General features: G+C 48.5%; 1 protein-coding gene and 1 long non-coding RNA gene across 3 annotated transcripts; both read right to left on the bottom strand.

Moving 5' to 3' along the window:
* Positions 1 to 1925: 1925 nt before the first annotated feature.
* Positions 1926 to 4192, bottom strand: LOC125328560. Its single transcript, XR_007204774.1, has 3 exons — positions 3754 to 4192; positions 3383 to 3506; positions 1926 to 2927 (listed from the first exon to the last, which is right to left on the bottom strand). It is a non-coding gene; the product is annotated as an uncharacterized LOC125328560 (long non-coding RNA).
* A 583-nt stretch (positions 4193 to 4775) lies between these two features.
* Positions 4776 to 26627, bottom strand: ACKR3 (atypical chemokine receptor 3). 2 transcript variants are annotated; one of them, XM_048309445.1, is made up of 2 exons: positions 26603 to 26627; positions 4776 to 6745 (listed from the first exon to the last, which is right to left on the bottom strand). In XM_048309445.1, the coding sequence occupies exon 2, from the start codon at positions 6716 to 6718 to the stop codon at positions 5624 to 5626; it is 1095 nt and encodes a 364-aa protein (XP_048165402.1). In that variant the 5' UTR covers positions 6719 to 6745; positions 26603 to 26627; the 3' UTR covers positions 4776 to 5623. The 2 variants fall into 2 exon arrangements, with proteins under 2 accessions (XP_048165402.1, XP_048165401.1); XM_048309444.1 differs by lacking the exon at positions 26603 to 26627 and adding an exon at positions 10580 to 10665.
* Between the last annotated feature and the right edge of the window lie 607 nt (positions 26628 to 27234).

Raw genomic sequence — 27234 nt, 5'->3', positions numbered from 1 at the left:
TTCCCCACTGCAGGAGACACAAATGTGCCTGTAGGTGGCCCAGAAACACTGGCTTATTAAAAAGGAAAAAGGAGGGGAGGAAAAAAAACCCCAACCAGAATGAATGCAGCGTCTGTCACCCTTTTGCAGAATTGTTACGTTTTTGTGTGTGTAGTTGGTGCTTGTTTTCCAAAGATTTACATTTTTATGTGTGTGTCATTCGCTTTTCATGCATTCGGAGACCTCGGAGCTTAGAAATTCAAAACACTTGTCAGTCACGTCAATCCTTTTGGACAAAACAGAGCTGCCACTTGGATGGATTAAAAAAAACCTCCACAACAAAACAACAAACAAAACACACTTTTCTCTCAAGCTGTGACTCGGTCACCCCGCTCAATGTGGGCAAGACAATGTTCAGAGAAAGCAAAAAGAAAGATCTGAGTTTTCATACTCATCGGTGGAACTAAATTGATTAAGGTCATTTCCTAGGTAGGTTTGAAATCTTCTGCAACAATTTTTTTCTTTTTTGAAAAGAAAAAGAAAAGCATAGTCCCCCCCCTTCATTAAAAAAAAAAAAAAAGGGAAAAGTCACCACTGCAAAAACATTAAATCTGCTTGGGTAACTCAGAATATATGTTGGCAAGGCAACATATCTCAGCTTGAACAGTAAACCTGCTATGTCAGAGGCTCTGCCACATATGAAAGAGGCTTGGGTTTCAATATCTCATGCTGAATTTACTTCTTTTCAGCCTTTCATGGCCAAGTATTTGATGTGTCTCCTTTCACTGCTGCAATCGATAGGGTGACCTTACGTAAAAGTTTCCCGACCTTTGCTGTTGTCAGTATTGTTCTGTTAAAATGTAATTTAACTCTTTTTCTTTAGTGTGGAAATAGCACTGTACAGACAGCAAACACGAGAGGGGCTCGGGGTTTATTTTCCCCCTTTAACCTAAAGGCAAGAGGCACCATCCATCATCAGAGTTGGCTTCAAACCAGAAGATGACAAGAAGCATCATGTGCTGAAGGTCTGGTTGGTTTCCCAGTGCTTTCTTGTACCTGTTTGGTAAGGTAAAAACCCCAAAAAGCGTTACTCTGATGCTCACTCCAGCACCATCCTGCTCAATATTTGAGGATTGAGGAGTCTCCCTAGATTCACATCACTGGGATGTTGGTATCTCCTTGGCACTATGAAGTTAGAGCATTTCCCTTAGCTAAGGCCTTGCACTTATTTCACACAATAAAATCAAGACTTCCATGAAGAAAAAAGAAAGAATTGCTTTCAAACAGCAACTACCAGAGTGGAAGGAGGCTGATTTTCCTCGTGACAGTGGGTGTTGGAAAGCCAGCCACATGTTTTAGAGTTCCAGCTGGCTTATCCATCCCAGGATCTCTGGGAGCCTGGTTTGAAACCCATTATAACCCTGTAACACAAGTACTTCTCTGGGAGCAAACTGCCATGGTCATTCTCCGCTGTGCTGCCGCGATTTCATCTCTGCATTTTGGCCAGGCGTGGGTATTACTGCATTGGCCATGCAGATGCACACGTCGCCACTCACACCCCTACATCTGCACAGGATTATGGCTGCATTTCCTGATCCTACTTATAAAAAGCCCTATAAATCCCAGAGAGCTCCTTTTAAATCAGCAGCATTATCCTACTGTAAATCCGGGGCGTAAGTCAGAGCAGAGTCTGGCTCAGATGCTCTTCAGCCACACATCCTAATGGAGCAGGGAGGCTAAAAGCAAACCCTGGGCTCTGCACACACCAATTCCCCCCAAAACCCATCCTGATCACATCATGCCCTGCTCAGCCCCACACCCCTTCACTTTTTAAAGTACCAGCTCCACTCTTCTCATGGAGAAACTCTCAGAAACAGAATTAAGAGCTGGGCTTTGGCAGCACTTGCCCCTGCCCCCACGGGCTTCAATATTGCTCACAGCTGAGTTATTTCTTGCTTCTTAGGAATTTTAACTGGCTTTTATGCTCAGTGAACTCGTGAAAGGAGAGTACCTAAAGTCAGCAGCACTGAAACCATGAATTAGCACAAGGAGAAAGGGGCCAGTTGGGTGTTTCTTACAGTACATTATCTTCATAATGCCAGAGGAGCTGATTTAAAGTCACTGTGCTACACCTGAACGTCATTTATGGCTCATAAAAGGAAAGCTGTGTTTGAGGAACAATAAAGCAGCACTGCACTTTCAATGGAAGAAGAGAAATAAAGCCTTTCTCACAGAGCAGATGTATTTTTATTTGCTCAGTGCCTACCTCCAAGGCACGTGGAGATGCTTTCACCAGAAAGCCCAAGAGTTAAGCAGGAGGACTCGCTCCAGATTATGGCTTATAGTTGATTTGTACTCATTTTTCCAGCCAAGCCTTAACACAGTGAATTTGACCTCCTGGAAAAGCCAAGACCTGAATCCCCACGGACACCTGTAGCTGTCAGAGGAACAAGGGAGATCCCAAGGCACAGTAAGCCTCAAAGCCACAGCAGGAAGAAGCAGGGACCCTTCATAAAACAGAATCACTGAATCATTTTGATGATCTTGAAAGTCTTTTCCAGCCCAGTCCAACTTGTGATTAATCCCCACCGTGTCACCCCGCCCAGAGCACCGAGTGCCACATCCAGTTTTTCCTTGAACACCTCCAGGGATGGGGACTCCATCCAATGCTTAACAACCCCTTCCAATGCTTAACAACCTTTTCCATGAAGAAATTCTTTCTGAACGCCCCAAGTTCCAGGCTTGGGACATTTGGCCAAACAAATTGACAGCAGCCATCACATCAATCACTCTAAATCACAGTCACATCTATCAGAAAACACCTAGTTTCACTCACCTGCTATCTGCTGATAAATTCCCTCATATCAGTCTCCAAGGGGTCCAGATCCACATCTTGGTCTCAGTGCAAACACCAGCTGGGGTATTGTGTCCCACAGGAGAAAACCTTCCTAGAACACAGACAAGTTTTTTCCTATTACACCTCTGCCAGAGTTTTTGGGAGTTTTTATCATGAAACCAAAGTCCTAATGAGAAATCTGCAACAATGACAAACTCCATCCTCCTGTCCCCCCTGCATTGTTCTGCCCTCCACCCATTTCCCATCCTCTGCCCATCAGAACTCTTCCCACAGAGTCATAGCCACCTCAGGGCCACCCACCAGTGCTGACCCCTGGAGAGGACAGCGTTCCCACTTCCCAAACTGCTGGTGTAAGGGGATGCTGCCTCCCAGCTCCACTTGTCCTTTCAAGGGACAAGGTGGGTGCTCAGCTCCAGGTTTTCCCATCAAGGAGCTGGAAAGGATCCATGTGTTCACAGTACTGACAGCGAGGGTCACAGTCCTGACCTTTCCCTGCTCCCTGTCTGACCCTGCCTTTGGAAAAGGCACCATCACACCACAATTCACCTCCCCAAGGAAGAGGCCTGGAGACTTTATCAGTGTGGTTTAAGCAGCAGGTCTGCAGGATCTCCCCAGCACTCAGCACCACCCGGGGCATATGCAGGGCTGACGCCGCTCTGTGAATACCAAACTGCAGAGGGAAAGAAAACAAAAATATATCTGTGAGTTTCTGCCCGTGTAAAGCCACAGCACCACGTGAGAACAACCCACTGCCTGAGAGGGAACCTGAACTGAAACGGTTCTGCTGCTCTAAAATGAGGTGGACAGGAGTAGGATGCCAGAGCCGTAGCCAGCACCTTTGGGGACACCAGGATGCACACAGGGATGCTGAGGGAAGGGAAGCAATGCCCAGCTAAAGCAGGGTATTAATTTCTCACCATTAACCAATTTCAAGTATCAGCACAAGGGAGCACTTTCCATGCAGTTCAGCAGCACCTGGAGGTTTACAGGGAGCTCAAAAGATCCATTGTGTACAAGAAGCATCAGCACAAAAAGCTATGCCTGCATTCCATCCCGACTGCTTCTGTGCAACCAGAAATCCCTTTTCTTTTGGGATTTCTCCCCATTTGGGAATGGACTGGTGCTTTTTTGGCAACACCAGTATGAAGAGGGGATGGCAGACTTAACATCTGTTTTTACAGGATGACCTCTGAGGAGGCAGTAGAGGAATGTGTAGAAAGAAACAAAATACAGTCACTCCCAAATTGTTTGGCTGTTGGGATCGCAGAGGGATGAGGGCACGCTTGGATTGAACAGGAATTTAAGTTCAGCGCTGCACTGGAGCAGCAAACACAGCTGGGGGACATCACTGACTTGATATTAAATACCTTGTCCTGAGGTGAAGACGACCACAATTCAAGTCCTTTGCTGGCTTAAAGCTCCCCTTCGTGCATCCCCCAACACCTGGATCCTGCCCCACACTCGGACACCATGGCACTGCAAATCCACTGCAAACCATAACAAAGAGAAGAAGAGATAAAAAGGGATTTAGTGCTGTCAGGACCTCTAACCCCCCAATTCCACTGCCAGCAAAAACTACAGAGGGCTGAACCTGGATTAGTCCAAATATCTGCTCCATCTGCACACTTCCGTATTTTCCTTCCCCGTGTTTCTTTCGAAGTTACAAACACAGCTTTTCATCGTTCCTAACAGCTTTTACCTTATAAATCCATCAGTTTTACCTTCCCCAGCAGCACAGACCCACTCCTCCCACCCCTTCCCTGCTCACCACGCTCCAGTGCCACCTCCCATTCCTCCATCAGTTCTTTCTGGCCACCAAACACCAGGAAAACTCTGACTGACCTGTCTGCTCCCGCACCAAAGGACAGAGGGTGGCCTTGAGGCTCCTTTTTGGCTTTTTTTTTTTTGTCCTGAGGAGAAGGCTGGCAAGTCAAACCACTGATAGGCACAGATATTTATTATTTTTTCCCAGATCTTTATTTTACAAAAATAACTTACAAATAGAGACAACTCTCAGCAGTAAGATCACTCACTCTGTGCAGGAGGATACAGCCTGGTGAAGCAGGGGTGTGGGAGTTAACAACTCTGACAATACTGTTAATTTTAACATGTTGGCAACTATATTACACTACATACATTTCGTGCTCCAGCACGTGGGTGTGACACCACATAAAGCCATGGTCCATAAAGTGTGCCAGCCAGGGAGGATGCTCCAAAGAGATAATTTCCATCCTATTTATCAGCATCCTCTTGGAACCAAACGACGACCTAACACTCAGACTGCAGCACTCTGGATACACTCATCAGCAATATGCTTCAAATACGTGATAAAAATATATTTAACTTTCAAATACACTTATATAAGGTACACCAAGAGGCAGAAAATAAAGTCTCAAGCTTTTAAATACAACACACTATATATATAAACATATACAAGGAGACAAGAGGGAATCAAGACGTGGAAGGAGAAGCTTATCCATGTTATCTATGGTACACAATGGCTTTGTCTGCTAGGAAGTCATTTCCTTTTGCATAGCGTTGTTGAGGAGTCCACACTAGGCTAGGAGGAGAAAAGGTTTTCATTTTGGTACCACTTCCACTTTCCAACTGATCCTACTCTTAAATTACACTTTGTCCTCTCTCTTTTGTAGGCTGCAATTCACGCCCCGTTCGCAACAAGCACACTGAAAGGAAGGGGTAAAAACAAAAAAATAAACAACAAACCGTAACACACAAAAAAACCACATCGGGTCAGAGAGTCGGGGGGGGTTCTTTCTGGGGTTGCAGTCATTTGGCATTTTGCTCCAGAGCTGAGTATTCTGCTTCTGACACTCTGGAGGCGTCAATGAGTTTAGTGAGGCCAGTTTTGGCAGAGTACTTGAAAATAAAGGCTTTCATGAGCTCGTATCTGTAGTTGCGGTTGATGAAGCTGTACAGGATGGGGTTGACGCAGCAGTGGACTAGGGAGAAACACTGAGTGATGTGCAGGGTGGCGTAGAGGAAGTTCTCCATCTGGCAACTGAAGGGGATGAAATGAAGGCTGTAGAAGATGTCCAGCAGGACGGCCACGTGGTAGGGCAGCCAGCACACCAGGAACACCACGACGTAGGAGAAGATGATCTTCCCGTTGCTCTTCCGCTCCTGGTCGCTGGAGGAGGAGATGCTCTTGGCGAGGAGGAAATAAAACACAGCGATGACAGGAAAGGGGATGAGGAAGCCCAGCACCACGGAGATGAGCTCCATGCCAATCAACCACTCCTTGAAGCTCTCTTCGGGGTAAATGGGCCTGCAGTAGGTCTCGTTGTTGGAAGAGACCGTCTTGAGGTAATAGGTGTCCGGGAGGGAGGCGCAGAAGGCCAGGAGCCACACCAGGACGCAGATGCAGCGGCGGATGATCTTCTTCTTGCGGCTGCTGGAGTTGGTGAAATAGGCGACCGAGAGGTAGCGGTCCACGCTCATGCATGCCAGGAAGAAGATGCTGCTGTACAAGTTGATGGAAAATATCAGGTGAGTTATCTTGCACGTGATCTCCCCCATGTGCCACTGATTGTGCTGGACCAGGGAGACGACCCACACGGGAAGGGTGATCACGACACACAGGTCGGCGATGGCCAGGTTGAAGATGTACAGGTGGGTTTCATAGCCAGTCATTTTGGCCTGGAGGTTGACCCACACCACCACCGAGTTGGCCACCAGGCCTATGACGAAGATGAAGATGTAGAAGAAGGACAGGGTGTAGAGCAGGGCGCTCTTGTTGAGTGTGCCGGAGCATGTCGTCGCGTCCACCGTGATGCACTCGCCGTTGTTGCACGTCCAGTTGATCTCCGTCAAGTTGGCCGTCTCCAGGAAATCCAGGATGGAAGTCAAGTCAAGCGCGCTCATGGTCGCTCAGACTGGAGTTCAAGTGACCTAAAGGCAAAACAGGATTGAAAGAAATGACGTAAATTACAGAGCTATTTCTGCTGCCATGTCATACCAGGACGCGCCGCTTTAGGAACATCCTGCTCTTCCCCGGCACCTTCCATTAAAGAGCTCCGTGGAGCAAAACAACCAAGGCACTCAGCAAAACTCATCTGCTTGATAAAAGAGGAGCAGCACCAGCTTGCTGTGTGATTTTTCTTTCTCTTCCAGCTCACATGTGACATCATCAGGTTGGCTATCGTCCCCGGGTGTGAAATCTGCAAAGTACACCGTGGCCAAATAAATGTCAGGCGACTAAATCTGTCTCCTCCGGCATAAATGATGGTCCTATCGCTTTCAGCACGGGAATCTTTGAGCCATTTTATCTGCACTCCCTCAAGTGCAGTAGAATTGATCTGGCTGATACACGGTACCGTAAAAAACATTTACCACAGGCTCTGGTCAGCATCTTGTCAAGCCCAGCTACAGCTGCATTAAGTAGAAGTGAGGAACTAAGGGGCTTTGTACCCCTATCTAAACTTAAATTGAAATTCTGCTCCGTCCTCCCTTCCCTCAAATTCTGTTTTACAAAGTATCCGCTGCACTTAACAATCTTTACATAGCTTTGAGAAAAGGAAAGAAAACTCAGAGCCTGACTGCTGAGTAGATCTGCTGGGCTTAAGTTTTCTTTTTAGGAGAGTGCTTTGATTTCAAAACACTCCCCCCATCATGGCTGGCTCCACAGCTGCCTCCTTCCCACCCTTTTGCTTTTCTACATCTACTTTTGCTGCCTCTTCGGTGCTTTCTTCTAACTGCAGGCAGTGGACAAAGCAACTTGTTAACTTCCTCACCAGCAGAAAGAAAAGGCCCATCAGACCTTTGTGGTTCATACAAAGCCTAAAGTGGTGATGCTAATTGCCCTCGTACTTTTGAGGGAACATAAAAATGCTGTTCCCCTCCCTTGGACTCTCATAGGACCCAGGGTAGCACCCACAGCCACAGGCCTGTGACCACCACACTTTAGCCAGGCCCCTTTTGGAGCACAGGATCCAGCTTGGGACATGCCAAAATAAAGCTGGTGAGGTGGGTTTCCAAGGGATGGATCCTTGTTCCCTCATAGCTTCACTTAAGCTGGACCATCAGGTCAGCCAGCCCACACATGGACACATCCAGCATCCCCAGCAATGGCCACCTTGCTCCTCCCCATGACCACAGCCCCAGAAGGAGAGTGACCAGCCTGGGGCAATGCCAGTGTGGCCAAGTGACCAGAGAGCAACAGGGGATCTCCGAATATCCTTGACCCCACCACAGGATCTCTTGGCAGGGTTCCCAGGAGCATAGAGGGGAGGCAAGCAGGGAAGAGCTCAGACGTGTTGAATATCCTCTTCTCACCCCCTCTCCCCCAAAAAAGGGACATCAGTCGACACAGCACCTCTCCTTCTCCACCTGCATAATTAGCTCTTCCCAAACCTCCCACCCTCCTCCTGCCTGTCAGGGATAGAGGCTACGGAAGAGAAGGGAGATAAGGGGGGAGATTACCCGAGAGGACTCAAGGCACTATTGTCCCAGCAGAGGGGAAGCTGGTGGCACTAACAATGAGGGGGGCCGTGCACACATTCAGGGGAGATCAAATCTCTCCACAAACAGGCCCAAATTGGCCCCGTGAAGAGATCTGGCCTGTGGCTTTCATCCTGCTGGCCTGATGAAAGACAGAGCCGAGATTCAAACCAAATTAAGCACGGATTTTGCTAAAACACTGGCTAAAGAGGGAGCTGAGACAGTGGCAGCTCTCTGTCCTGGGACAGCTGATCCTGTCTTCATCTCAGGAAAGCAGAGAATGATTTAACCCACACTATGCAGAGCAGAAGGGCTGATCTTCCCCCTGAGAGGCACAGGCTCCCCTCAAGCTGCCAGTACTACCCAGGTGCTGGAGGTAGCAGGGATGGATACATCCCCTGGATATTCACTTCATCCCAGGGCTGCAAGTGGGACAGAGGGATGGGGCTACTGCCAGACCTCACCCAGGGTCCCACTGTGTCCCCAGCACAAACACTTCCCAAATCTCTCACACACAGGGAGAAGCAGCACCATCCCCAAGACCCCGTACCTCAAAACCCCACAGCAACTAAAGCAAACTCCCTAAAAGCCACAAAACTTCCAGCCCCATGGCACAGGCCACCGGCTCCTGCTGGTATTTAGGGGCAGCAAGGGGAGCAGAGAAGGAGGAACACCCAGCTACCACCCTGACACCCCACAAAAGTAGCTTGGGTGGGCCTGGGCTTCTCCTGGAGAGGCACATGGTCTAAAACAAGGAGAACAGGCTCACTCCAAATCCCAAGACCCCAATTCAGGACAGGACTGTGACCACCCACCACCACCAAGCCTCCAGCACATACCTCATGGAGAAGAAACTCAGACCTGGCTGAGGGGTGTCAGATTCCAACAGAGAGGCAGCAACAGGGCAGCAGAGAGCCCTTGAAGCTGAGGCTCGCTCACACTAATGCTGGGGACACCGCGGCCACCACAGTCACAGCTGCTGGCTCAGAGCCACCCTGGGGATGTTAGGGAGCGCGAGGGATGCTCAGCCCGATCCCAGCCTGCCTGCACTCCGAGAGCAGGGCTGCTGCACACACGTGCATCCAGCTGCCTGCGCCTTTCGCATCCCCAGCACGGCAATAAAAACCCGAAACCGAGCCGGCCTCCCAGGCTCCAGGTCCCGCCGGGGAGGAGGGCTGGACTCACAGATTACAGCCCTAAAAACCAGGCTGTAGTCTGGGATTAGCTGCTGTAACCTGAGCTCCGACTCCCACCCAGATTAGCTGGGAGGTACGGGGGGGGGAACCCACCAGACAAACTCAATAAAGCCACTCTGCTCCTAAAAAAACACCTTCAGCGCTCTCTGCAGACAGCACAGCATCCCAAACACTCGTGAAAGAAGCTGGGACTGTAATTTCTGGCCACGACACTGTAAAACTCTTGCAGGCCATCACCCCTTCACCTGGCAGGCACATGTGCTGTGCCCAGTCGCTGCTAGTTTATACGAGTTAGGACATGAAGGAAAGGAGACGCACCCAAAACCCAGAGCTGTCCCTGGAGCTGATGCAGCCTTCAGGGTTGCAGCTTCCCCATCCCACCTCCTGCCCAGCACCCGCCGCAGGCTGTGACAAATTGAACAGGCACCAGCATCCCCGCCTGGGAGGGCAGCCCAGCACGGCATGGCACCGTCCAAGTCCTCAACGATTTGGGGAGCTTCCCAGAGCATCCCACAGCCCGCTCCTGCCTGCACTCAGACCTGCCGACTGCCCAGGGCTGTAGGCAAGCTGGGCTTCGCCCGTCCCGAGCGGGGAAGGGCACGAGCCGTGCCAGGAAAAGTCAGGATTGCTGGGCGGGTTGTCACCCGCACACCTTCACCCTTCCCGTGTCCCAGGGCCAGCCTGGCTCTCCAGCATGAGGAGGTGGCCACCACAAGAGGACAGCCATGCCCACAAGGGGCTTTGCGAGACCGAGCCCGGCACATTTAAACTCTCCCTCAGCTCCGAGCCCAAGAAACAAACAACCGCAGGGGAAGGAACGGAGCCGGGGATGGCACCTGGGCATGCAGGGGCACCCACAGGGGAGCGGAGCTCGGTGCAGTGGCCACTCCGAAGTCCCCCAGACCCTCCCGCCACGGGAAATCCAGGTGGGGGCAAGAAGAAGAGGCTCCCCCCACCCACTGCGAGCCCAGAGGGACGCGACGGAGCCGGGGGAGGCTGCGAGTGCTCAGGGGGAGCGGGCCGGCCGCGGTGTGACCCCCCCCGCTGCGGCTCCCGCAGCCCCGAGGGGCTCCCCCGGTGCCGCCCTTACCTCAGGGCCTGGCGGCAGCGCTGCCCGAGCGACTGAGCGCGGCCCCGCGCCGCCGCCGCCTTATATCGGCCGTGAGGGGAGCCCGCCTCCCGGGGGCGGCTCCCGCGGCCCCGGCTCGGACCGGCCCAGCCCCGCTGCGGCCCCAGAGCGGCTCAGCCCAGCCCCGGCTCGGACCGGCCCAGCCCCGGTACGGCCCCAGAGCGGCTCAGCGCAGCCCCGGTACGGCCCGAGATCGGCTCAGCCCAGCCCCGGCTCGGATCGGTCCAGCCCCGGCCCCGCCGGGTCTCCGGGAACGGCAGCGAGGGGTGCGGGCAGCCGCGGTAGGAGAGGGGGTGATACCGGGACGGGAGGAGAGATAAGGAGGGGAGAAGGGAGGGGAAAGAGAGAGGGAAAAGCGGGGGAAAGAGAGAAAAAGAGGAGAGAAAAAAAAGAGAGAAATAGAGAAGAAGAGAGGATAAAAGGAGAGAAAGGAGAGAAGGGGAGAAAAAGAGAGACGTGGAGGAAAAAAGGAGAGGAAAGAAGAGGAAAAGGGAGAGAAAAAGCAGAAAAAAAGAGGAAAAAGAGAAAAGGAGAAAAAGAGAAAAGGAGAGGAAAGAAAAAGAGAAAAGTGGAAAAAGAGGAGAGAAAAAGAAGAGAAAAAGGGAAAAAGGAGAGGAAAGAAAAAGAGAAAAGGAGAGGAAAGAAAAAGAGAAAAGTGGAAAAAGAGGAGAGAAAAAGAAGAGAAAAAGGAAAAAAGGAGAGGAAAGAAAAAGAGAAAAGGAGAGGAAAGAAAAAGAAAAGTGGAAAAAGAGGAGAGAAAAAGAAGAGAAAAAGGAAAAAAGGAGAAGAAAGAAAAAGAGAAAAGTGGAAAAAGAGGAGAGAAAAAGAAGAGAAAAAGGAAAAAAGGAGAGGAAAGAAAAAAAGAAAAGTGGAAAAAGAGGAGAGAAAAAGAAGAGAAAAAGGAAAAAAGGAGAGGAAAGAAAAAAAGAAAAGTGGAAAAAGAGGAGAGAAAAAGAAGAGAAAAAGGAAAAAAGGAGAGGAAAGAAAGAAAAGTAGGAAAAGAGGAGAGAAAAAGAAGAGAAAAAGGAAAAAAGGAGAGGAAAGAAAAAGAGAAAAGGGGAAAAAGAGGAGAGAAAAAGAAGAGAAAAAGGAAAAAAGGAGAGGAAAGAAAAAGAGAAAAGGAGAGGAAAGAAAAAGAGAAAAGGGGAAAAAGAGGAGAGAAAAAGAAGAGAAAAAGGAAAAAAGGAGAGGAAAGAAAAAGAGAAAAGGAGAGGAAAGAAAAAGAGAAAAGGGGAAAAAGAGGAGAGAAAAAGAAGAGAAAAAGGAAAAAAGGAGAGGAAAGAAAAAGAGAAAAGGAGAGGAAAGAAAAAGAGAAAAGGGGAAAAAGAGGAGAGAAAAAGAAGAGAAAAAGGAAAAAAGGAGAGGAAAGAAAAAGAGAAAAGGAGAGGAAAGAAAAAGAGAAAAGTGGAAAAAGAGGAGAGAAAAAGAAGAGAAAAAGGAAAAAAGGAGAGGAAAGAAAAAGAGAAAAGGAGAGGAAAGAAAAAGAAAAGTGGAAAAAGAGGAGAGAAAAAGAAGAGAAAAAGGAAAAAAGGAGAAGAAAGAAAAAGAGAAAAGTGGAAAAAGAGGAGAGAAAAAGAAGAGAAAAAGGAAAAAAGGAGAGGAAAGAAAAAAAGAAAAGTGGAAAAAGAGGAGAGAAAAAGAAGAGAAAAAGGAAAAAAGGAGAGGAAAGAAAGAAAAGTAGGAAAAGAGGAGAGAAAAAGAAGAGAAAAAGGAAAAAAGGAGAGGAAAGAAAAAGAGAAAAGGGGAAAAAGAGGAGAGAAAAAGAAGAGAAAAAGGAAAAAAGGAGAGGAAAGAAAAAGAGAAAAGTGGAAAAAGAGGAGAGAAAAAGAAGAGAAAAAGGAAAAAAGGAGAGGAAAGAAAAAGAGAAAAGGAGAGGAAAGAAAAAGAGAAAAGTGGAAAAAGAGGAGAGAAAAAGAAGAGAAAAAGGAAAAAAGGAGAGGAAAGAAAAAGAGAAAAGGAGAGGAAAGAAAAAGAGAAAAGGGGAAAAAGAGGAGAGAAAAAGAAGAGAAAAAGGAAAAAAGGAGAGGAAAGAAAAAGAGAAAAGGAGAGGAAAGAAAAAGAGAAAAGGGGAAAAAGAGGAGAGAAAAAGAAGAGAAAAAGGAAAAAAGGAGAGGAAAGAAAAAGAGAAAAGGAGAGGAAAGAAAAAGAGAAAAGGGGAAAAAGAGGAGAGAAAAAGAAGAGAAAAAGGAAAAAAGGAGAGGAAAGAAAAAGAGAAAAGGAGAGGAAAGAAAAAGAGAAAAGGGGAAAAAGAGGAGAGAAAAAGAAGAGAAAAAGGAAAAAAGGAGAGGAAAGAAAAAGAGAAAAGGAGAGGAAAGAAAAAGAGAAAAGGGGAAAAAGAGGAGAGAAAAAGAAGAGAAAAGGAGAGGAAAGAAAAAGAGAAAAGGAGAGGAAAGAAAAAGAGAAAAGTGGGAAAAGAGGAGAGGAAAGAAAAAGGAAAAAAGGAGAGGAAAGAAAAAGAAAAGTGGGAAAAGAGGAGAGAAAAAGAAGAGAAAAAGGAAAAAAGGAGAGGAAAGAAAAAGAGAAAAGTGGAAAAAGAGAGAAAGAAAGGAAAAAAGGAGAGAAAAAGAGAAGGAAAAGAAGTAGAGAAAAGAGAAAGCAGAAAAAGAGGGAGAAAGAAAAAGTGCAAAAAGAAAAAGAGGGAAAAGAGAAAAAGTGGAAAAAAGAGGGGAAAGAGAAGAAAGAAAATGAGAGGAAAAGAGAAAAAATACAGAAGAAAAAAGGGGAGGGGGAAAGACTATGAAAGAGAAGGGGAGGAAGAGAAAATAGAGGAAAAGGGGAGAGAAAAAAGATTTTAAAAAGGGAAAAAGCAGAAAACAGACATAAGAGGGGGAAAAAACTAAACAGCGTGTCTCTAGCTGTTTTCTATTTTGATTTGTTTTTTCCCTGCCACAATAAAGTATGGAGAAGACAAGGCAAGGGGAGGCAGCAGATCCTCACCTCTGCTCCCTCCCCAAGGGCAAGAAAAACACCAAGGAAAAGTGACAAGAAGGCAGGGAGTCACTGACTCGAAGTGAACATCCCCTTCCTTGCACGGCTCCCGAGCCCAGGGAAGGCGAGGGAAAGGGGGGTTGGTCAGGCTGGCTGTCCCAGGGAAGCTGCTGGGATCCACCGGCCCAGCTGCTGCGCCCTGCCAGCGGCACTGACAGCTCCCAGGGATCTGAGGCACACCCACCAGGCTGCTCCCAAAACACCAGAGCAGGGCTTGGCCCCCAAACCCTCCCCCTGAGGCCACATCAACCTCTGGTTCCTAAATCACTTCAGCGTTGCTGAAGCCCAGCCAGGACATACAGCTTAGCTGGCATCTTTGAACCATGACTTTTTGGAAGATACAGGGCTAAAGTTTAGCCCTTGGACCTGCCCCCAGGAAGCGTGTATTTTGTTTCCCAGAAAATGTTTAATCCTGTTTCCATGGGAAATTAACAGGACAAGGGGCGATGGCTTCAAACTGAAAGGGAGTAGATTTAGATGGGATATTAGGAAAAAAAATCTTCCCTGTGAGGGTGATGAGGCCCTGGCACAGAGAATCTGTGGCTGCCCCTGGATCCCTGGAAGTGTTCCAGACCAGGCTGGACAGGGCTTGGAGCACCCTGGGATAGCAGAAGGTATCCCTGCCCATGGCAGGGGGTGGAACTGTCTTTAGGGTCCTTTCTGATTTGGGTGCCAGGGAACAAGAAGAACAGAGGGATGAGTCTCCCACCATCCCATGGATGGAAAGGGTGGGATGTAAGTTGCCTCATCTCCCTTCCTGACCCCTGCTCTCCCTGGATGAGGTCCTCCCAACTTCACAGCAGTCTGTGAGCAAAGTGTTTCGGCATCCGCTTGAATTCCAAGTGCTTGCCCAAGTCCATGGGTGTTGGTGGGATTGAAGCACGGTGGTGTCAGACAGCGACAGGATTAGGTTTAAAAATAAGCATGGACTGAAGCACTTGGCTAAATCAGGCTCTGAAAATCCTAGGAAAAAAAAAAACAACAAACCAAAAATAAAGGCACTCTAGCAGCACTCCGGTCACTTGGCCAAACAAACAAGTGGAGTGGTTTTTCCTTACTTGGTGTGCCAGAAAATAACACCAAAAATGCAAAGTCTTCCACAGCTCTCCAAAAATACCAGCCAGCACCTGGAACCACAGAGCTGCTGGGTGTCCAGGAGTTGAGGGCAACCTCCCCTCTCCTGCATTTTGGCAAGGGCAGAGACCTCACTGCTCTCTCCGGGTTCCTCCCTTCAGGTGTCTTCTTACAGGCAGCACATTCCTCACAGGAGTGCCAGGGCCAGTTCCCCTTTTGTTGCAAAAACTAGATTTTGCTTGGTGTTCAGGCATTAAAAACCTGCACGATACAAAGCCACCTCCCTAGAACAGAGCAAGCAGAGCTAGGAACCTCAGACAGGATCGGCAGAAGGTCCAGGTGCTGCCTGCTTGCCATGATTAATTGGTATCTGCCACCAATGCAAGCAGGTGATCCAAGAGATGTGATTGCAGATTGCAGTTGCTGTGGCCAGCAACCCCTTGGAGATGCAGCTGTCCAGGTGATCCATCACTCACAGAAACGAGACAGGCTGGGAGAACTGAGATTGTTCAGCCTGGAAAACAGAATGTTCTGGGGAGACCGTAAAGCACCTTCCAGTGCCTGAAGGGGTTCCAAGAGAGCTGAAGAGGGACTTTGGATAAGGGGGAATGGCTTCCCACTTCCAGAGGGTGGAGTTAGATGGGATATTGGGAAGAAATCCTTCCCTGTGAGGGTGGGCAGGCCCTGGCACGGAGTGCCCAAAGAAGCTGTGGCTGCCCCATCCCTGGGAGTGCCCAAGGCCAGGTTGGATGGGGCTTGGAGCAGCCTGGGCTAGAGGTGTCCCTGCCCATGGCAGGGGGTGGCACTGGATGGGCTGAAAGGTCTCTTCCAATCCAAACCATGTTATGATTTAGGAAAGCAAAGCTCTGCAACTTTCACCCTGTTATGGGGGAGTCTGTGGCAACATGTCAGAGTTGGGCAAAATGCAGCACTGAAAGCCAGATTGTTATTTAACTGCTTTGGTGTGCATTTATATTTTGTTTAACTGCCTGAACTACAGCAATATGTTCTTTTTTTTTTTTTTTTTTTTTTCTCCAAAAGCACAAGTTTTTACTAATGGGGGTAGGGGAGAGAAAAAAATCCTGAATTTCTCCCAGTTCTCACAGCCTTTCCCATTGCCTTTGGGAACACAGGCTGAAAGCACCCTCCCTTTCTCTCAAGGCTTCCCTTTCCAGCTGGGAGGCAGATGGAAGCTGACACCCAGCCCTGCCTACTCAAATCAACAGAGAAATTAAAAATAAAAAATAAAAAGCTCAAGTTGGCAGCTTCGAGTGCTAGAAAGACATGCGTTTGGGGGTGAGAGGGAAGGCCAAGAAGGCAAAGTGCAGATTTTATTGGGTGGGGGAGCATTTTGATTGCATAGAATCAGAACGGGACAAAGGGAAACATTTCTCCAGTTGCACAAGAGAGGATTTGCGTGCAGTAGGAGCGAGGTGGGAGCAGCCTCACGCACAGACAGAGAACAGTGCCAGGAGTGCAAACACCCACCCGGCCACGACAAAGCCTGGGACAGCCCTGGAGGAAGCCAGGCTGTGATCCATGAAGTGTCCGAAGGTGAAGCCGAGCTTCCTGCGGGATGAACACGCAGCGCCCGCTTCCTCCCTGTGCCAAGACAACCAGTCCTCTGTCCTCTCCTGGTCACGTTCCTCACTGCATCGCTGGGATGATGGATGGAGGAACAAGGCCCTGCGCTAGCAAAAGGAATAAATAGATGACTGCATCAGGAGTCACCTCTGAGACGGCAGCAGAAAGGAAATGAGCGGCGCATTTCCAGCAGGCAGCGACGGCGGCGCTGCCCAGCTGCACTGGCCCGAGCAGCAGGGAACAATCGGGTCATTTAATGCCGGACCGTGCCCCAGCAGCGTCAGCAGCCTCAGGGAAGCCCCAGGGCTGGTCTCCTGTCCAGCCCCGTCCTGTCCGGCCTGGAACAGACGCACGATGAGGAAAGCGAGGGGAAGAGAGCAGGGAGAAGCATCCTCCCGCTGCAGGACAGGAAAGGTTCTTGTGCTCAGAGGCAGCACCAGGAAACCAGAGTCCTCCTCTGCACAAGGATGGAGTGAGCCAGAGGTGCCCCAAGCTGAAGAAGCTGTTCAGGGGGTGGGAAAGCAACGCTAGGGAAACTGTGGCAGAAGGAAGTTGACCTCTTAAAAGTGGAGAAAAAAGGAAGAGAAGTACACGGAGAAGCTGCCAGGGCAACCACAACCCATCCTAGGGCAAGGCTCCTGCTTCCCCTAGCTGAGCCTAAACCACTAACCCAAGCAATAAAAGAGAAATCACAGCTCAGGACTTCCCTTCCTCCTGCACGCCACCCACCTGTTAGTTCAAAGGTTCATGAGATATTATATTTTTATTGCACAAAGCCCCTCGGGGGCCGCTTTCCATCTCTGCTGCAGCTCTAAAGGCTGCATTATGAGCTTCAGCACCACAACAAGAAGGACCAAATTGAAGAGGGAGATTTTCAAGCATAAAGCTGAGCTCCTTGGGCTGTCACAGGCCTCCTCCAGCATCTGTGAGGCAGCACACGCTGAAAGCCTTGTGAGAAGCTGCCGGGAGAGATCTGTGTTTTCCAGGCCCTGTCCGGCCCAGGGACGCTGCCGTCAGCTCTCGCTTCCTGACAAGTGACACTGAACAGCTCTGATTCAGAGAGACAACTCAAAGCACACAGTGCTTCACGTGGCCTCCTTCAGCTGGGCCACCCAGGGTTTTAACCATTCTCTGGCTTTGTCCACCCAAAGACAGAACCACAGAATTGTTTAGGCTGGAAAAGGCTTCCAAGATCATCGAGTCCAAGCTGTGGCCGATCCCCACCTTGTCACCCAACCCAGAGCATGGAGTGCCACGTCCAGGTGTTCCTTGGATACCCCCAGGGATGAAGGAGAGAGAGGGAGAGAGAGACACAGCAGGAGAAAGCTTTAAGGTCTTGTCCACCTGCATGGCAGGGCATTTTCTGTCAATCCCAGTGAGCTTTCCCAAAGCCAAGCAATAATATGGTGTGCATCCCGGCAGGATCCAGTGAGGAGGGCTGGCAGAGCAATCAATTTGCTATTTTCAGTGTGATGAGAGCTTTGAGGAGAAATCAGTTGGTGGTGGAATTAGGAATATGAGCTGTGTAGGCAATAACTGTAGAAGATGAGTCTCTCCTTCACAGTTCATTTCCATCTTACCCTTTCCACTAAATAAAGGTGTTACCAATGACTGTTATTTGCTGCTTCATAATCTGCTGCAGAGGCATTCTTGCCATTTATTTGAGAGCGTGCCAGAATGTGACCATGAGGAGGATAAAATCAAACCCTGAGCCAGAAATCCTGCCTGGAGCAGAGAAGATTTTTCAGAGGCATTGATTTTCACATAAACATTATTCATAAACTTCTCCTGTCCTCACAGCGCACTTTCAGATTAGCAGAGAGACATGAACGTGGCAAGGGTGGGTTTTGACAGGAGCCATGCTGTGGAAATCTGCATCAGCAGCAACTGGCAGGCTGGGGACAGAGAGAGGAAAGCAAGGAGCTGGAATTAGGATGATGGGATCCCCCCACCTTCGCTTGCTTCCATGGGAAAGAGTCCTGCTAGGTGTAAAACAACTAAATGTTACAGACCGGTAAGAAATAAAAAATTCATTCAAATCATAAATCTTTTGGAAAGGGGATCTGCTGGGGAGATTATATTCACTTTTCATGGACATATTAATTCAACAGTGGCATATCGTATTGTTCTCTGCAGGGGGAAAAAAGGCATATTGTTTTAAAGTCTGATATTTAGAGCAGTCCTTGAGGAAGGAAAGCAAATATAACCTTGGCTAGGAAAACTGAGTGCATGAGCACCGAGGAAGGGACGTTAAACGCAGGGCTCAAGTCCCAGCTGCTGAAAGTCAGCGTAGTTTGACTGCAGTTCTTGGAGCTAAGCCCATGCATGGGAGCTGAGAGTGAAGGTCACCTCTGTTTAGCCACAACTCCTTGAAAATGTTAAGTAAGGGAACACAGAGGGTAATTTTTTACTGTGAACAGTCACTGTTTGCCCACCAGCAAACAGGTGAGAAGACAAAGACATTACAGCTGCTTCCATTTGATGCGTGGTGGTTGGGAACTGTCTGGCCGTGTCCTTCTGGATTGCTTCTGGCTCAGCAGTGGAAATGGCCGAGCCCTCCTGGCTCTCAGCCCAGCCAGACACTCAGGATTTGGGGACAACTCAACAGCCAGGTGCAAAACATGGGCTCTCCAAAGCCCTGCTCCAGCTGCTTCCCAGCCTAGGCTCCCTAAATGCCTGGTCTCCATTCTCCAGGAGGCTCCAGTGGCACGTGCCAGATGCTCCTGCAGCAGATCCAGCCCCATCTCCTACCTAAATTGCATCTTGTGGAGGCAGATAAACCGCTGCCTCCCTTGAGAGACCCTTCCTAGCAGACACCTTGCACACAGCAAGGTCTCCCTCCTCACAAAGGCAGCTTCCACGGCGTGGGGTGGGACTGGCCTCAGGCCCCCTTCCACAGGTGTGGTCACACTCCACCTTTGGCTACCCACCTGTCTCCTGACCACACAGATCTTGTGTTACTTTGAAAGACGAGCATCCCTGCTCCCTTTTTTCCTCCCTGTCTCCTGGAGTGAATCTTTCCTCAGGAGAGACCTGTGGATTGCAGGAAAAACCCTCACAGAATAGCTGCGGGATGGTTTTCAGCAGACACACAACTCAGCGTACAGTAACCGCTCGTGCCCATGGCCTTCCCCTGTGCTAACTCACCATCCAAAGGAGTTTATTCCAGAGGAACAAGGGGAGAGCACAGCTTGAGCTCACCTCACAAGAGAACAGGGACCGCTGAGCAGCTCTTGCACCATGAAACAATCGATGCCTGTTTGACCCTGTCACACTCTCAGCCAGCTCAGGCACAGATAACCCAACCTGACCCATCAGCAAAGATGGGATTTGCTTATCACTCAGACAGCACAGAGCACTCTGCCCAAGAGAGCTCACACGTACAAGCTCCTGCTGGACTTCCCGCTCTCCTCCTTCCCTTTGCCCAGCTATCTCCCTGACAGCTTCCCCAGCATCCATCCCGATGAGGTGTGAAATTTGAAGCATCACCAAACTGCACACGGGGCTGTTCCCAGGTAATTACATGAGCAGATAGAATAAAAAAGGGGCTGATGAAACATTAACCACGAGCAGGCAGAACAACAAAGGCAGCACACCCGAACCACAAAGACTCTTAATGCAATGTTAAGTCAGCTGGACCTTACTTGTGTATTTGCCATGTGGATTCAATACCTCCTCAAGATGAGAAACAGGAATAAGGCCCTATTTTTTTCCACACCTGGGCCAGGCTCCCAGTTGAAACAGGCAGTTGATACCAGCCAAACACTTGGACATTTAATTTCTGTTGCTGAGGTCCTTAGCAATGGCTTTAGGTTCAAGGCACACTGGCAGCAGCTCATAGCCTAAAACCATAGGAAGCCAGAGAGGTTTTAGACTACTCAAATTATCCAATGTGAGCACAAGAAGGAGGCAGTCTGGGCTTTAGCTTCTGTCCAGGGCCCCTGGAAAGTTAATCCTAGCTGATTACACCATTTCTTTTCTTTTTTTTTTCCATAGAAGAAATAAACACTCTTTTGTACCAAACATAAGGCTGCCTTATTTTGAAGGAAGATTTATCACCCAGGCTAAATCCATGAGTTCATTCCGGTTTTGCCCCAAATTTTCAAAGCAGTGTTTTACACTTCATGTCACAGTATCACTTGGTTCTGCCTCTGTGCCAGGCAGTCCCCAAAAGACATCCCATTTTCCTTGTAAAAAATAATAAAAGAATGCAGACCATCTCGTCAGTCGTTTAAAGCCTGCACAGCAAATCCCACACTGTTAGAGCCACGCAAACACATCCATAAGGACTGGCTTCCCTGCACACCACAAACACCAGCAGTGTGTTGGGGCTTGGAGCAACCTGGCCTAGTAGAAGATGTCTCTGCTTATGGTGGGGGCGTGGAACAAGGTGAGCTTTAAGGTCCCTTCCACTCCAAACCATCCTGGGATTCCGTGGTGGGACACTGCTCAGTGAAGTGAGTGATGGGTGACAAAATCTGCTGAAATAAGGATTGCTCAGTGCTTTCCCTGCACCAACAGGGGCTCCGTTGTACTGAGCCAAAACCTTGAACTCATTACAATGTCACTCTGTCTTTGGATCCCATATCCTGTGGGGGAATCTTCTGGGAATGTATTTTGGTTCAGACTTGGGTCAAGGAGAGTTGACTTGACCTGAAAATAAATCCAGGCGATCTCGAGCTGAAGAGCCATTGACTACTGTTTGCAATACAATAAAGTGAGCAGATCAAACTCGGCTGAAAGCCAGGGTTAACATAAATCCAGGGAGAAAGGGGAACAAGAAGATTCATTCACCACCACGACAAAGGGGACATTTTTTACATTGGCACAATTCAGAGCAGCCACTGAAAAGCACTTCCCAGGCAGCATTTTTAGTGCCCCATATGGTGTGTGCTGTTTAGCTGTGCTGCTATCTCCAACAGACTGGCAGCAAGATAAGAGTTACACCACTTGGATGTGTGTGGAAAAGGGGTTGTGAGGGTTTTTTTCACCATTTTTAACGTCACTAGCAGGAGTTCCTCTGCTTGCACACAGGGCAGCTTTTGTGAGAGGTATTTTATATGGATCCCCAAGGAAAGGTCTCAGTGGCTGGGCTCTGAGCTCTATTGTGTGCACATGTGTGTAATAACTCTCAGGAGCTTTTGGTTTGCAGTCCAGGTGGTACTCACTGCAGCTCCAGGATGAAATCTTCTCCTGGCTCACTGTACCACTACCTTCACTGAAGTTAGCCTTTCTCCCCCTTCCAGGTGCTTTTATAATGTTTGGTGGATAAAGCAAGTTTTGATCCAGCTGGTAATTCCCAGATCGGTGCTGCAGGGAGCCCGAGAGCTGCTCCCTGCCCACATTCCAACACATCCTCAGAAAAAAGTGGACATCCCCCGCAACTCTGCTCGTTCCCAGAGCTCAGATGCAGAAGCAGCAGCTTGATCCACCAGCTCTTTGCCCACAGCACAAACCCCACTCACTAAATTTTCCAGCTCCTCAACGAGGCTGGTTGTCCAGCAGGCACTCAGGAGGATCCTTTGCCCACCCAGCAGCCCAAAGCACAGTAATTTGGCCATTTGGCCAAAGTTCCAACTTTAACAGCAAAGCTGTCCCACAAGGATCTAACAGCTGCATCCTCCAGAACACGCTGTGGGTAATGCCAACACCCAGTGATGCTTGGACATCACCTTTTTCTGCCCCTGCTAAGCCTCCTCAGAGTTCTCCTCAGCACAAGCTTGTGCACATTTCCAACCTAGAGCAGCTGGTTCACCTCAGGATAAATATTAAATGGAGTTCAGTCCTTCTGCTAGCATTCATTATCCACTCCATTTTACAATAAGGAGCTGCTCAAATCCCTCCAGTCTTCCCAGACAAAACCAGGCAGGGTAGCTGCTTCCAGGAGGTGAAGGCAGCCTCTGTGGGAAGACATGAGTGCCACATTCCTCTTTTGAGTGCAACTATTTCTAAACACAGCTCAGGGAAAGCTGCATATTTATTTTTTTTATTGCATTAAAACCCATTTTATTAACCAACTTGTACTTTAATGTGGATGATGCCTTTGTTTATAGAATAAATTATGCTGTTTCTTCCCATCTCCCACTGTGATTGCAGGATTCCTGGTCAGATTGTATAATGTTTGATCTAAGAATGTATAAACTCCACTAAACAAAGCTGCAATAGAAAGACGAATAATAAGTCGAGACTCCAAACTCTCTCAGGAAAAAAAAAAGGTGAGTTTGACAAAGTAACATGCTGAGAGAGCCTGCGAATCTTTCTGATGGAATAAAGTATTTTAAGAGGGGCTGAATATTCCAACTCAGCATTTCCCATCTGCGCCCTTTAAAAGTGACAGGAACTTCACCCCTGACTCAAGCGAAATCTTCACGAATTGGGATTTCTTTTACAACCGTGTGAAAATTAACACTTTCACTTGCAATTAGCAGCACCACAGCCCTGCTCACACTTTTGCTGCAGAAACAAGCTGCACATGAATATTCACAGCCAGGCAATGCCATCTCACAGAAACCAGTGCTGGGAAGGGCTTTGCGTGTCTCTCCTCCAGACAGAAGAAAGGCACAGATCAGTCTCTCCACAGGGGCTTTGCAGGTAGTTGCCACTGCTGATCTTGGAGAGCTCTGGGACAATCATGGAATGGTTAAAACCCATCCAGTTCCACCCCCTGCCATGGGCAGGGACACCTCACACTAGCCCAGGCTGCTCCAAGCCCTGTCCAAGCTGGCCTGGAGCACTCCCAGGGATGGGGCAGCCACAGCTTCTCTGGGCACCCTGTGCCAGGGCCTGCCCACCCTCACAGGGAGAAATTTCTTCCCAATATCCCATCTAACCTTGCCCTCTGGCAGTGGGAAGCTATTCCCCCTTGTCCTGTCCTACATGTCCTTGTAAAATCACTTCTCACCTAGCCTGTGAGAATTTGCTCTGCTGAAGCAGGTCTAGGGATTATACACGTGGAAACCCAAGTATTTTTTAATGGACACCTCTTTCCTTCCCAAAAAATACCCATCATCACCGTAGCTGAACTTCTCAACCCCTCCATGTTTGCAGGACCATCTTAACACTCCTTTTTAAAAGTCAGTTCCACTTAGAACAGCAAAAACATGAGCAAAACCAACCCTGGAGATTTTCCAGCCTCAGGAGAGGTCCCAGTGAGGAGAAGACTCTGCCCAGTCTTTATCCATGACCTGCCCCTTCTCTGCTCATGGGGCCAAGTGCACTGCAGTCACAGTCCTTTCTGCGCAGCTCACACCAATAAAACCCGTTGGAAAAGAGGGAGATATGTTGATTTTAATATCAAAAGCTTGATGGAGAGAGAGTTAATCAGCTCTTTTTAATGCAGCAAAGTCTTCAATGAAAAGCTGTGACTATTTTAACTCCATCTTTCCTCACCAGTGCAATAAAGCCTGAAGGAGCACAAGAAATGCAGGAAAGAGAGGTCACTAAGGAGAAGGAGGTGGGAAAAACTCCAGTACTCCCTCATGGATAGTCACATTTCAAAACACACAAAGAAACCCGTGGCCAAGCAGTGAAAGCCAAAGTTAGGAACTTGTTACCAACCAGACCCGGAGCAGACACTCTGCCTAGAACTTTAAAAACCCAAGTTAAAATGTCATTCCTTGGTGGTGTTCCATCCTCAAGCCAGTCTGAAGTCATCCCCAGGATCGGCTGGGTGGTGTTCCATGACGTCCTGAAGAGCCAGAGGCCACCCTGCTCCACCCTTTCCAGGAAGGATGGGCCCATCCTCTCCTCCTTCTGCAGGACCTTCCCTTTCCAGGGTCTGCTCCAGCACCTTTCAGCTGCACCAAGGCACAAAAGATAAAGAAAATGCCTGCTTTCCACTGTCAAAGAGAAAAAGGAGAGTCCCTGAGGCTCCTTTCCACTCTCTAAACAACCAAAAAGTTGCTCTCCACCAGAATGAAAGGCCAGAAAGAAATGTGGAACTGATCTGAAGTCCATCAGCAGAAATCAGTGAAGCCCTTGCTGTCCTCAAGGAAGCCAGGAGAGCAGAAAGCAGAGAACTTTAAGCTCCTCGGAGCTTAAAATATTTACTTAAAACTGGACGCCAGGAAGGTGAACCAAAATAATGCTTGAAAAGACAAGAGTGGCAATTTAAGGGATTGAAAGACAGATTGTAATTACAGGGTCATGGGATAAATTTAACATGGCTCATCTGAAACAAATTGAGAACCGATTAGGCACCCAAAATGAAACAAACACCTCTAAGTCCTTTATTAACTCTTCCTTGGGAGTAGCAGTGGAAATGCAGTTTAAACAGCACATGCCTTCTCACTTTACAGAGAATTTTATAAGGATGAATCAGGTACCAAAGTTCTTGCCAGCAGCTGTTTTGCTTGGCTGCCTTAAAAGCAAACAAATAAACAAACCAAAAAACCCCAAACAACGCCTTGATTGAAACTTCAGGCTAGTCCTGGAAAATTCCCAGCCCACCAGTAGAGCTGGTGGGGAGTATTCCAACAGGCAGGCTTTGGGCAGAAGAAAAGTTGTCTGCTGAAAAAAAAAGTTGGGTTTCATGGAAATATTGTCATGGAAATATTTTCAGTTTTCCAGCAGGACAAAAATTGAAAGAACGACATCTTAATTTTCAAGGTTAAGTCATCATTTGGTCTAGATCAGCTGCTGTTCCCCACCCTTTGGGGGTGAAACTTTCTGCTGGAGCTCCCTTAACATGATTCATCCAACCCTCTCCCAGGAGAGACATTGCTTCCTTGGCATCCCTCCTGTATCCTGAGAAACACAGTCCAGCTAGAGGAGAACGGAGGCAGCTGCTCCAGGCTCTTGCACAGAAACAGGAGGACTTAATCATGTTCTTGACACGAAAAAGAAAAGGATACATTTGGTTTTGAAGCCAAGCTGCAGTGATGAGTCAAGCACAGCGCTGTAATCAGCACACGCCCACCGCTGGCTCCAGAAGCGAGGGAGGGTAATTTATGGATTATTACAGGGAACCAGGAGACAGCAGGATTGCCACCAGGCCAGCTGCCACTTCTGCCAGTCCCTCTACATCCTCTGGATCCCCCAGCAAGCTATGAATGGCCAGATGGATGAAGGAGAGGGCAAAAGGCACTTCCAGTCTCTCTGCAAGACCTTCACCAAGCAGTTCACTGTTGAGCAAGAGGCCCACACATGATGATTGGTCTTGCAAAACAGACATTACACACACTTTCGGGGCTTTCCCAGTCCATAAAGACATTTTGGCTCATCCTTCAGGATTTGGGCATGAAGCACTGATTAACACAGACAGGTGTTTGGGTAGCAGGGATGGCCAGCCATGGTAGGGCCAACATCTGGTGCCCATGACCGGTCGCTCCAGAACAACTCCTTGTGCCTTGGACATGCTGGGAAGTCAGAGCAAACCAAGGATGGATGGAGGGCGGTTCTGGGACTCAGAATTGGTCTTCACAGTGTGTTTGCACAGAGCAAAAGGTGCTGCTCACTGCGTTTGGGCTGCAACTATCAATAACTCCTGGGACTGCCCAGGAGTTCAGGGCAGGTCAACACGCCATGAACAATTCCTGTGCTCCAGAGATCAGCATTCAGCAGGGACTGGTATTTATACCCTGACTCATACGCCCACCATTAGTTCTGCATCAGCTAATTTAAGCAGACAGGGATATGCTGATGGTATCTCAACCCCTCAAGACTTGTTTTGTCAAAGGATCACTTCCCCCTGCCTTACCTTCAAGGATTCGCTGGCATTCAGCCTGGAGGAGCAGTGAGCTAGAAATCCCAACATGGAGCCAGAAATAAAGACTATTTCTCTATGTTTACTCAACGAACTGCAGTCTCTTGGCCTTCCCACTCAAGAAAAACTTATCTTCGTAAGATTTCAACCAGCGTTTACATCCCCATGACAAATCCACACAGAACTCGAATGAGCCAGATTAAATGGCTACGCGTGTTTTCGAGGTCACTGAAGTCAACAGAGCAAATTTCCTGTTGGGCTTCTCTCAAATAATGTAAAACAAAGCCATTTACTTACTCTCAAAAAATATCTGGGATGACATAAGCCTGCTCTCACCAGCAAGAGGCAAGTGAGGCTTGTAATCCCTTGCATACATTTGGTCATTGAGGTCTTCTCCAAGTTACAAGTGAAACTTCACACTTTGGGACAGCTGCTTTTGGAATCCTTTAGGACCTGAAGCTACCAGCTCAACATCAACCAGCCCATCAGGTACTTCAACAGAAACAACACTACTGAGAGTCAGAGTGGGGCATCCCAGGAAGAGGATTCAAGAAGCAAAATTACCGTGTTTAAAACCTTTTCAGGAGCTTCAAACCTGCCACATAGGTTCAGGAAATTCTGAGCCTCATTCCTACCTTCCTTTTCTCCTTCCTGCAGGTGATGCGAGGGTTTTCATGTGAGCCTGGAGCATGTCAATGCCATCTGTAGGGACCCTCATTCCTGGATATTCAGAAATGTTTCATTGCGCAGCTGAAAAACATGAGAAGGAGTAAATTATGAAGCATCTTGAGCGATCATGCACTCCCACGAGGCACTTCAGATACCTACAGAAACAACGTACAGTTACATTCCAAGGCCCCTTGTTCTCCAAAGTGATGCTGATGCTGCAGAAAATGATAAATCAATACTGCAGAGGGCTTTCAAAAGGGCTTGTTCCTTAGGGTTTATGAGGGGGCTGTGATGTCCAAGTTAAACGTAGGGGTTGCATGCCTCCAAACCTATGTTCTTTCCTTCTGTGGGCTTTAGGCTGCCAAATCAAATGCAGAAATAGCTTCAAAAAGGGTTCAGAAGATGTAGGCGCACCCCAAGAAGCTGAGACATTGTGTCTGCTCTTACAGACACAAAAGCCATCTGAAGTACTGAGGGGCAGCAGAGCTTTGACACACGGAGAGTCACAAGCTGCTGGTGACACGGAGCTATTGGCAGCTGCCCAGCTCATTATGGCCAGCCATCCTTTGAAGGCTATCGTTCAGTGGAACAGAAATCA

This window comes from Corvus hawaiiensis, chromosome 7 (genome assembly GCF_020740725.1).
Source record: "Corvus hawaiiensis isolate bCorHaw1 chromosome 7, bCorHaw1.pri.cur, whole genome shotgun sequence".
Taxonomy (NCBI): Eukaryota; Metazoa; Chordata; class Aves; order Passeriformes; family Corvidae; genus Corvus; species Corvus hawaiiensis.
Note: the sequence above shows the minus strand (reverse complement) of the source record. Positions and strands in the feature narration are given on the sequence as shown.